At 38.5% G+C, this 12,139-nt stretch overlaps 1 protein-coding gene across 1 annotated transcript; it reads left to right on the plus strand.

Moving 5' to 3' along the window:
• Positions 1–8,326: 8,326 nt before the first annotated feature.
• fezf2 (FEZ family zinc finger 2) lies at positions 8,327–11,034 on the plus strand. Its single transcript, XM_077204298.1, has 5 exons — positions 8,327–8,544; positions 8,794–9,625; positions 9,741–9,875; positions 9,984–10,116; positions 10,491–11,034. The coding sequence occupies exons 2-5, from the start codon at positions 8,816–8,818 to the stop codon at positions 10,742–10,744; spliced, it is 1,332 nt and encodes a 443-aa protein (XP_077060413.1). The 5' UTR covers positions 8,327–8,544; positions 8,794–8,815; the 3' UTR covers positions 10,745–11,034.
• The last annotated feature ends 1,105 nt before the right edge of the window (positions 11,035–12,139 follow it).

The raw sequence follows: 12,139 nt of genomic DNA on the forward strand, positions 1-12,139 counted from the left end.
TTGTTTCCTGGTGCAGGTTAGCCCAGTTTGTTTTTGTTGCAGTGTTTGGAGCCTGCAGCCTATGTGACAAAAAATGTTTGGACCTTAAAAACATGTGACATTGCTTAGAACACCTTTAATGAATATATATATTCCCCACCATAAAATTATATAGTCTATTTGTGTGTGTGTGTGTGTGTGTGTGTGTGTGTGTGTGTGTGTGTGTGTGTGTGTGTGTGTGTGTGTGTGTGTGTGTGTGTGTGTGTGTGTGTGTGTGTGTGTGTGTGTGTGTGTGTGGGCTATATATATATATATATATATATATATATATATATATATATATAATTTTGTGGAAGGTAAAATACATTTAGCTCTTCTTTATGATTTAATGATACAGTAATGAAGATTGTAGAATGTATCATTCAGCATTTACATGCGATCTGGTTGAATAACACTGTCCATTGGCACATTGTTAAGTATAACTGAGGTGAAGTGTTTCATTTAACCCTCTGGAGCACAGGCTATGGGCAATAATGCAGCACTCAGAGCCAGAGGAAGGAATGGATGAGCTTTAACAGATGGAAATTGCCTTTTCATCTCCTTACTCTTTCCGATCAAAACCCACGGATACAATTTGGTGTGTTGCTCGGCGCGGGGGCACAGGGCAGGGAAAGACAAATGAGAGAGGCCTATAGCTAGAATGTGTTCCCGTGGCCCGCCGCTGTGACCTAATTGTGGGAATGTACGCTTCCTCCGAGGCGCTGATTTCACTGTAATCAACAGACAAGGACAGATATGCTCTGTCGCCGGGCACGGAGTGCTGGAAGAGGAGCCTCGGATATCATACATTTAATTTACTCATAAATCCTGCCGCAATGCAACAATTTTGAGAGGGAGAGGACCCGGCGACAGATTAATAGGCAAAGAGATTTATTCTGGCACGATCTGAGCTGCTTTGGCTTTTAAGCCTCAATCAGGTTAGGAAATAGGAATGATAAGTGTATCCAAATAAAAGATTCTCCAATTGACCGGCGGAACAAGAACTGGCCCCAGGTTCACACTCGCATCTGTGCGGGAGAGACTTCCCTGGCTTCGAGCGCAGCATGTGACCTCAACAACGAAGGCGGTGGGCAAATGAAAAACAGAAATTGCCGACACAAATACACAGGGAAAGTAGCACAAGATTACATTTGTGTGCCAACGTTGGGTTAGACTAAAATGTTTCATTTCGAGGTCCACAGCGTGCGTAGTTTCACCCTGCTTGATCGATCAGATGTTGTGTGATGACGAGTCTGCGCACGACTCTCACCTAGACTACAACCGACTGTTCTCAGAAGCGCGCGCGCTCGTGTGGATGCTAGCGCGCGTCTCTAAGTAAACCCTCTAAGTAAACAGGTAGATGTCAGATCTCTTAAACATGGACAATTCAAAGCCTCTTATGTTTTTTTTTTTTTTAAGCCAACCGCGACCATCTTATCTCAGTATTAGGACGGGGTACAACGGACCTGATTATTATTATTTTTTTTTTATCTTTTCCGCGAAATGAATAGCTTAATGTTTAAAGTAATCTCACATTATGTTCAGCTCATGGGAGCGCCGTCAGGTTGAGAGTGAGTGAGAGACAAAGAGAGATGATTGATCATCATCATCCTGCTTTAATCAGAAATGGCTCAGAGGATAAAGTGTGTCATATCTGATCCTGTGAATGGGCTTATGCTGAGATCTCACTTTGCCTTTCCGCTCCGGGTAATATCCGCCTTTCAAGCAAGATATGGTAAATCAAGACCCCATCGCGTCACAATCAGCTGTGCAAGCAAATAGCAGGTGGAATTTAAACCTTTGACTTGTCTTTTACTTTTTCCAAATTACTTTAGCTGAATAAAAACAAAATATGTGCTTGTAAATAAAGATTTCAAATTATCTGCATTATAATTAAGGTATAGGTATCAGGCTGTGCTATATTGTGAATATAGTCATGGCTGAAAAGTGACTATTCAGTACAAACTTGAGAGGACTCAAATGATCATATATATATATATATATATATATATATATATATATATATATATATATATACATATATATATATATATATATATATATATATATATATATATATATATATATATATATATATTGATAATATATAGGCCTTGTCATTTATCATATTTAATTATTTTTGGTGAGAGTGAATTAGTTCTTGAACTTATAAAAACATTATATCTTAAACTTGTTTTATATTTTATGTGTATTTATGGGGTTGGTAAGGTTTGTTACATTTTTTAAAGAAATATTCTGCAAAATGCGTTTTATTTGATTAAATTAGAGTAAAAACATTATTATTGAAAACAGTTGTGCTGCTTAATATGTTTTTTTTTTTTGTGTGAAAATTTTGATTTTTTTTCCAGGATTCTTTAATGATTAAAGTTAAAAACAACAGCATTTATTTTAAATATAAATCTTTTATATCATTATATGTCAATAACTTGATGGTCCCCTTTGATCAATTTAATGCATCCTTCCTTTTTTTGTTAATCTTACTGACTCCAAAACGTTGTAGTGTTGTGTTTGCAGTGTTTATATGATGAATAGTTCAAGAAGTTGAAGAATTTCATTACATAAAGTAATACAGTATAGTTGTGTGTTAATAAACACCATTACTAAAGAACTGCAAGTCCAGTATTGTGTTACTACACATATTTTCTCAACGGTGATGTCATGTGAGACTCTGATAACTTGAGACATCTCCTCAAAGAAGCACAAATATGCTTGAAATAAGTTTAAAGTGGATAATCAGGCCCTTGAGAGCAATGAGCTCACATTCTCTGCAGCCAATCGGATGGCAGGAATCACATCCTCACTCATTCTCATTCCCATTCTTCCCTCATCCACCTGTTCTGAAGCCTGAAGTGAATATGTTAATGCCCGGCCTTACTCACAAGACACATCGTCTGCATCCCGCAGTCTCCTCCATCCCCATAACACCGGAGGGGACATTCCCTTGTCCATTTTGCGGACCATATTTGATTTGGTGGACAGATGAGGGACGTGAATGGTGAATAGGAAGGTGAAGTAGGGTTACTCAGGTTGCGCTGCACCCGCGGCTTTGTCAGGCTTCCTCGCCATTGTTCTGGAAAAAGCATTCAAACCTTTTGCTCGGAGCATCAAAGGTGCGCTTGAGTCCCCCCCCCCCCCCCCCCCCCCCCGTGCTTTGGAGACCACTGTGCCATTCAGAGCTGACATTATGGAGAACCTACTGCACACGGACAAGGGTCAGACAAATACAAGCAGGAGCAAAAGTGGTTCACTCAGCACTTGAAAGAATGTTAGGACTTGAAAAGGAAAATAGAGAAGAAAGGTGCACTGAAAGACAATTTCAAACAGAAAAGAGCTGGCTAAGAGAGCATGCACTAGATAGGGAGACGTGTATGGCTATGACAAAACCACACAATCACAAAAAGCACTGTGACCGCATGCAAAGTTTTCCGTATGTGCACATCTTGAGTGATCCTCTGATGCGTGTGTCCTGGGATGCTGAAGAGAGGTGAACGGACAGGCAGTGAGGCTCAGGTGAGAAACTCTGATGCTGCTGGAATGTCCTGGCTGACAAAAGGACTCACTCAAGACTGCATTAAAACAGCCATTTTTTTGCAGTCCACAGCAACTGCCTGACAACACAGCTTTTCTCCCTGGTCACGGTTTTCTTTGCAACTTCGACAGATACTTTCTTTTTTCTCTTACTGTTGCAATGAGTTTTTTTTTTATTCTTTATGTTTGTTTGAGGTTAGCATTTCTTGTAGGATTCAGAAATTGATTTGTAGAAATGTGAAGGTTTGCACGACAAGGTTTAGATAGAGCTTCGGATTTTAAATGCACAAATACATAATAAATTTGTCAATAAGTACTTTATCTTCATTAATCTGCCCTCGTAACCTTAAATCATAACTTCCCCTCCCTCTTTCAGCGACATCTCTTGTCTTTTCTGATGATGTATTTACTGGCGTGAGGGCGGGACCACCTGTCAATCACGTAAGATTGACCAATAGCAAACCACAATCCAATGATCCAATCAATTCCTGATGGACATCCTACCCTACATTTCTTCTTGTTCAAGAGACTATTTCACTCAGATATACGTCACAATAGGGAAGAAAAGATTATTGCAACTTATGTTGAATGCCAACTTTAACTAAAAATGCATACTTAAAGGGAGAGTTCGAAGGAATTCTGTCATCATTTACTCACCCTCATGTCGTTCCAAAACTGTCTGACTCAATTTCTTCTTATGTAAAACACAAAAGAAGATGTTTTGAAGAAACGTAGGAGGCCAAACAACACTTTCTTAACCACAGTGAGCTTGTTTCCGGCACAGAAAAAAAAAGAATGCTTGCAATTGCGAGAAATAAAGTCTGAATATGTTTATAATAAGCAGTGTTGGGAAAAGTTACTTTTAAAAGTAATCCATTACAATATTGCGTTTGTCCCTAAAAAAAGTTACTAATTGTGTTTCTTCGCAGAAAGTAATGCATTACTTTTTCTCACCTGGGCTGGGCTTGCTTGTTTGTGTTATAATAAAAATAATAATTCAAAAAAAACTTTAGCAATAAAAAAATTGAACACAAATATGATGTTTATCTAAAAATATTTTTTGCTTATTCGTATAGTTGAATTGGATCATCAAAAGTCGCAAAGACATTGGTTAATAAAGTGTGATTAAATACATAAAGTATATTTATGTTATTTAACATATTTAATTATAGCAGGTTTGTGTAATATTCTGAGTTTGCATTTCACTGTTTTTATTCATTTTGAAGAACAATGAATCTGTTTTTGTGCAAGTGAGATGAGTAAATGCATGTTCACATTTAGTCTAGAACTACAATAACCATCATGTTTACACAGCGCACATGACGCCTCTGCACGATTCCTTTCAAAATGACAGTAGAACTGTCAGTCAATAGGAAAAGAAAGTAACTTGCGTAACTTATTTGAAAAAGTAACTCAGATATTTGGTTGTAAATTTAAAGGTAATCTGTAAATAGTAATCTCAATAGTAATCGGATTACATAACCCGTGTTACTTGTAATGCATTACCCCCAACACTGATAACACATTTATATCCCGAAATTCTGACTTTATACCATGCAATTGTGATTTTACATTACACAATTCTGATTTTGTATTTTTTTTTCTATTTGTAGCATGAAAAAACTATTAATTTCACTATTTATCTGTGTTTGAATGCATGTGTTTTTAGTGTATTGTCACAGAGTCGCATGATTTCAACAAACACACATCCTCACGGACAACTTTCTCTCTGTAATGACAAGCCATTTGCTTCAGAATGGCAATGGCGATATCTTTAATCCCTGCATTTGATCTGTTTACGTTAAACATCACACCAGCACTTCTTTAATCCAACAGTAACTATAAATGAGGAACCACTTTGAAAAAAAAAGCAAAACAGGACATTGTTTCATACATAGTTTAGTATGCATGCAAATATCTTATATACATTGGAGTACAGTTTGCAATCTAATAGAGATGTTTGAACTCCATTAATTGTAACACTTGAATGACAAAATGAACCTGTCATTCAGAGAACATTCATTGACGCAATCAGAAAACTTCATTCAATCAACCTGAAAAGTGAACTAATCAACAGTTCTCGTCTTCTAGCAGTGGATCACAGATCAGGGCTAAATTTAAATCTGCACTCTTCATCAAGACTCTTTGACTGATCTGAGAACAGATGGGAGCGTTGCATTGAATCGGTCTCTAAATGCACCTAAGGGTGGGATCCCTGCAACAAAGTGTGGCACAATGTGTTTCTGGAGCTGGAGGTGTGCTTGAGTCTCGATCCATTTCTGTTTGCCTCTCATGTCCTGCAAATCTACAGTTAAAGTGTTACATCACTTTCTTCCTTACTGCACCTGGAATTAAAAGCTGCTAAATCCACAGGTGTCTTCATTATCAGTAAGCACCACACATTGGTGTTGGACACACACATTTCAGTTATAGACACACATTTACACTTTTCATTAGGTCCAACGTTTTTTATAATTTATTCTTTTTTATTTCCTTTTAAGCAATGCAACACATTCAGTTCCCAAATGTAAATATAAACTGCTATCCCCGAACTCAAACCGAACACCAAGTACCAGTCACATTATGCAAACAAACAACAACAACAACAACAACAACAACAACAACAACAACAACAACAACAACAACAACAACAACAACAACAACAACAACAACAACAACAAAATCTCAATAATGACAGCCAAATATTTACCCCACATTCATGTAGACATTTATGACATTCTTCCAAGATTCTGAAACTCATTCCTGGAAGGATGATCAGACTACAATATTAAGATGTCGTTTTTTCGATGAAGTTTCCAAAAAATACCTAATTATAGTAGCAGACAGGACCATTTTCTTTAGTTCCCTTCAGTTTATTTAACCAACACGCCAATTTCCTAATATATATTGTTAACTAATGGCTACTGTTCTCAAAAATCTATGTAAAATTCTCTGGTTTGTATGCAACAATTAAATGCCCCATAATACACAAGCAATTTGTCATGTAAATCGTGCTCCGTCTTTTGCCTCCTGCTTTCTGAAGAGGAGCGCGTCCATTGAATGGGAATTTGAGCTAATTTCACAACGTGTTCGCGGACACAGATCAATGTTTATTGTGCGGACAAGCCGCTAATTGTGCCTGAATAAACTCAAATTAGAGTTAGATGATTTACATATGAGTAGAATTAGTGGAACCTCTCTGCTGTGGCTGCAGGTGTGGGGAATGGGTTTCTCAACTATTGCTTGTTTTATTTCGTTGAAATAGTAGGCTAAACACCGAAATACTTAACTGCCATAAGAAATGTAGCAGGCTAAACTATTAAAATGATTCAAATTCACGAGCAATTGAATCAGAGAGTTGATAATAGTGATAGTTTTATTCTTATATATTTATACTTTCATTTTTTATTCTTATAATTTGTAGTATTATGTTTCATGTTGTATTTGTATATGTCCACTGGAAGCCTCAGTACCAAAACAAATTCCTTGTGTGTGCAAGCACACTTGGCAATAAAGCTCTTTCTGATTCTGATTCTGATTCTGATTCTGATCTGATTCTGATAATCCAAAGTATAGCCTAGTATTTACAGTCAGCTTAACAAGCTAATTTATACTGCATAAGCAGTCGTGTTCGAAGACGTCATCACGCTTCAGTAAAGCAATAAAGATATGTTAAGTCAACATCATCTCGGGGCGTCGCTGAATGAGCAACTTCCACCATATTCTCCTCCGAGTAAAGATAATCACTAGCTGTGTTTGAACTTGAAAAGCTCCGTTTCGGCCTTTTTTGTAATACTTTGTTGTGAGTCTCAGGTGAAATCGTCTGCAAACAAATGATTTCAAGCTGGCCCTCTTAAAAAGACGAGAGGGCGACTGGTCATTGTTGCAAGCACACAAAACTCTGGATTCCAGCAAACTTTTTATACAGCTTTAAAAGGGTCTCTCTCCTTTCCCCCCCATTTCGGGCTATAGCCTACCTCTGGCCAGGCTAAGTCTTTTCTTCCCTGCTTTAATCCTTCCCTTTATTTCAGAAAAACACAAAACCAGGTTCCACGCAGTGCTTTAGTGGCTAAAAGTGAAAGAGCTGCTTCTTTCGGGGCTGAACTCTGAATCGCGCTGGAAATTGGTTCTTCTGAATAGGTGAAGGAGGAAAAACGTTTAATAGGATCCGAGGGAGGTTCTGCTCTCGCAATCTGCTCTCTAAACAGGTGGAAATGGGACCTTCTCAATTGTACAAATAGTAAGTATAAAAACCAGCATGGAAAAGCAATTTTCAGCGACAAGGATTAGCAAGTTGCAATGAAAATTGAAACAGGTCGGACGGTCCCCAAATCCTTCTTATTAAGCCGAGCTGAATTGCACATTTCCTGTGAAACTGAGCACTAAATAAACAAATAAAATGAAATTATGCATATGTTTTACTATATTATAAAATAATATAAAATAATAAAAAATAATATAATATCACCAAATTCAGCTATTTTATGATCAAAGTAAGCTACGTTTTAGTCTCCTCATAAAAACAACATTATTTTTCGTGAATGAAATGAACTGAATAAAGTCACTGTTGACTACAATAATGTACGCTAAATTAAAGAAATTTTCGTCTAAATGTTGTACTGCACTCCACCTGCACCTCGCGGATCATTAATGTGAACCACATGCGCATATGGATGCGCGACAGACGAATTGGGGCAAGAAACTTAAATAATAATCTGTAGTATCTGTCATACATACCACCCCCGTGGCCGTGTATAAATGAGCGCTAAGAGAGGGGACAGTTCTGGTGATGGCGCTTCCTTGTCACCCTGATAAGAGCAAGAGCAAGTGATGTCAGCTAAGTGCTCCAGACAGTGATCTCGCGCTGATGAGGACGTCTGCGAGTAAAATGTGACGGTGCAGTCACGCCGTTATCGTTGAATACATCTGCTGTGCGCTTTGGAGGAAAAGGGTAAACTACAACATCGGCTCTCTGGCGTAAGTTTGCTGTAAGATTTTCGCAAGTGCTGAATAGGAATCGACTCTGGGAGGGGTTTTGTCTTATTCTCTGCTTAACGAGCTCTGTAATGTCCTGTTAATTTTGTGTGTACTAGTTAATGAGCATTAATCGGGTACCCCTGGATGCTATTGTTCAGGGGATGGCCATTTGAATGCAAATGGATGACATTGTAAAAGCAAGGTGCTTATTAAACTGGTGCGTGTCCTGGCTTCTCTGGAATTCAACAGGAGAGGACGGGACGGCTGGTCGATGCTCACACCAAGTTGGGTAGAAATGGCGAGCTCTCTCCCTGTGGAAACAGTGATGTCCTGCCCGAGACTTGACGACAGGAGCGGGGCCACGGCTGCAGCGCCCAAGTCCCTGGCCTTTTCAATCGACAGAATCATGTCCAAGACTTCGGAACCGAAAGCCGCAGCGGAGGAACGCCGTGGAGGACTTGAGGGATCCGAAGGGAAGAGAACGATCGGCTTGTGTACACCCATTCCTTGCATGATCCCGATCCAGCCGTTCAGCTACGACCTGCAGGCAAAGGCTTTAATGAACTATTCCGAGTTGTGGAAAGTTAATTTCAGGGGAGCACTATGCACTTCAGCGGCCATGTGTAAAGCCAACTGCGGCGTCTGCAGCAAAACGGACGCGGGCATCAAGCACTCGGTGTTGCCTGGGAGCAGGGTCATCAAACCGCAGGTCATACACCAAGCGTTGGCCATGCCTACCAACGGATCGTTGTGTTATTTCAATTACTTGGACTCTTATCATCAGTCCGATCTGCTGAGCGGACACTTATTTTCCTCAGCAATCGCGAACTCTCAAGCACAAGCCATAAGCGCGCACCAGAAGCTCCTCTTGTTGGAGAACGCGAAACTTGCGTGTGTTTCACCCGATAAATTCCCCACACCTCAGTACCCACATAAAGAGCATCTTCCGGGGCAGCTGGACCAGATTGTACGGGAGAACAACAATCTGACTGAGAAAAACGGAGTGAAAGCGCACAGCAAAACGAATAACTGCTCTGCTGACGGGAAACCCAAGAACTTCACGTGTGAAGTTTGTGGAAAGGTAAATTACGGAATCTCTCTAGTTGTTTTGACGCGATGTGAGAAATGAAAATAATCCACACATCAAACTAATTGTCGATGATTTATTAAGCTCTTTTGTTTTCTTTCTTTTAAAGGTCTTCAACGCACACTATAACCTGACGCGTCACATGCCGGTACACACAGGCGCGAGGCCGTTCGTGTGTAAAGTATGCGGGAAAGGATTCCGCCAGGCCAGCACATTATGTAGACATAAAATAATTCACACACAGGTGAGTAAAAACAAAAAAAAGAGGCAATTTATGGCCCTTATAATTTTTAAATAAATTGCTCTCGCGAGATATAATTTACTTACAAACATGTTGTGAATTTATTCACAGGAGAAACCTCATAAATGTAACCAGTGTGGAAAAGCTTTCAACAGAAGCTCGACTTTAAACACACACATCCGAATTCACGCCGGCTACAAACCATTCGTCTGCGAATTTTGTGGAAAGGGCTTTCATCAAAAAGGTAAGAATTCTCTTAATATAAGTTAAAATAAAATGCGTGCATAAAATTCGAAATATTTAATTTGATGTGTGCTTTTTTTTTAGTTATTGATCAATTTTAAATGAGATCAATTTGTCACTCTACTAACTACTTAGACTACCATTACAAGATTTTTACTTTTCATATGGGTCAAAACACAGACCTTTAACTCCTTTGTACGTCGACAGCTCTCGACGTGATATTAACTAAGTTTGACAACATCTTGACTTCAACATGCAAAGTGCTGATTAAGGAAGGCTTGAAAATGAAACTCTTCTGTTAAATGTAACTTAATTGTGAACTGTTGACCTGTTGGGGGGGAAACTGACATAGTTCGTTTTGTATTATTTTTTCAGGGAATTACAAGAATCACAAACTGACCCACAGTGGCGAAAAACAGTACAAGTGTTCAATCTGTAGCAAAGCCTTCCATCAGGTCTATAACCTCACGTTTCACATGCACACGCACAACGACAAGAAGCCCTTCACCTGCGGGACATGCGGGAAAGGCTTCTGCAGGAACTTTGACTTGAAAAAGCACATACGGAAATTGCACGACAACATCAGTTTATCCGGCGGAAATGATTCTTCCAGAGGACACCAAAACTGAGACGCGAACTGTTTTGACTGAACTTGGACAAATAATGAGCAGCACCAACAATTTTTTTTTATTATTATTTTTTTTTTTACTTTTTCTGGTGGTGCTCTAACATCATCCACCGACATGAACGAAGATGAAGGGGACGGGAGAAAATCATCACAACATCGAGGAATTGTACATAACACAGAATAAAATATTATTTAATGAAACCATGCCATACGGGGCTGTCAAGCAATTATTTGTAGACTAGATGAAACAAAAGGGTTTTATAAATAAATACCAACCTATGTGTAAAAAGAAATGTTTGATAAATTTGTTGACAATTGTTGACACAAATGCTAAAATAAAATCATAAATACAATAATGTCGGATTTATTTTTATATAGAAAAATTACATGAATTCACCATATTTAAAAGGTATCTGTTTGTGGGTTTGTTTTACATAGCCTACATCTTAATTGTTTCATTTTGGGGGGTTTCTCATATTTCTATGACTGTTTTTTTATGCTACTACAATTAAGGTCATTTGAACATTTTAGGTTTAATTCAAACTTGAGTTTTGCTATTTTAAAAGAATTACAAACGAAAGTGGCTAACGATTTACTTTTACATAAATTCTTTAAAAAAATCATTACAAATATTTTTTTAAATATAAAACATACATTCGTCTTTATATGTAAATGTAAAAAAAAAGTGATTTTTTTTAAGCACACTATTAGCACAGTACAGTAAATTAGTTGTATAAATTATGCCGTTGAATAAAATCAAAGGACAAACAAGACTCGTTCATCTATCAAATATAATAGCCTGACTATCGATATAGGCCTATTGCAGCCATTCAGTGCAGTTAAATTTAAAGCTCACAATGACATGTCTGGTGGAGTTCAAAGCCTGTGGTTTCACTCAGACATTTGCTACACGGCTCTGCCTCTGTGACCGTACACTTGACTTCAGTTTAATGGCTCAAATTATCAGATAAAACATGGACTCTTGAAAGCCTATTACGTTAATCAACTAAAGAGCCTCAGGGGAAGCTTCAGCGCATCAAGTCGTGTTCATCAGTAGGTGGAAAATGGACTACACTTTTCCCACTTCTCCTCATCACCGCAGCTTTAATAAACAATAATGTATTCCGCGCACGGATCCTGGAACAATATTATCCTTACACGCCAAAAGAAATTCTGATGAGAGACAAGCGCGTGATCCCAAATCTCGCTCTCCCAATTACAGCCCAATTAGCAATTATGCCCACGTCTTGGGACCACGAGGAAGACTAATATTACTAGTTGAATGGCCTATTCACCTCCTCAGAGGCACGGTTCTATAATGTGTTTGAACAGAAGTGTCTTCATTTCATTCAACTGCATTCGAATATCGTCCCGTGTGGAATAACAGCCCGAGTTT

The sequence above is a fragment of the Siphateles boraxobius genome, unplaced genomic scaffold (assembly GCF_051911475.1).
Source record: "Siphateles boraxobius isolate OS27281-9 unplaced genomic scaffold, OSU_SipBor_1 5, whole genome shotgun sequence".
Lineage (NCBI taxonomy): Eukaryota > Metazoa > Chordata > Actinopteri > Cypriniformes > Leuciscidae > Siphateles > Siphateles boraxobius.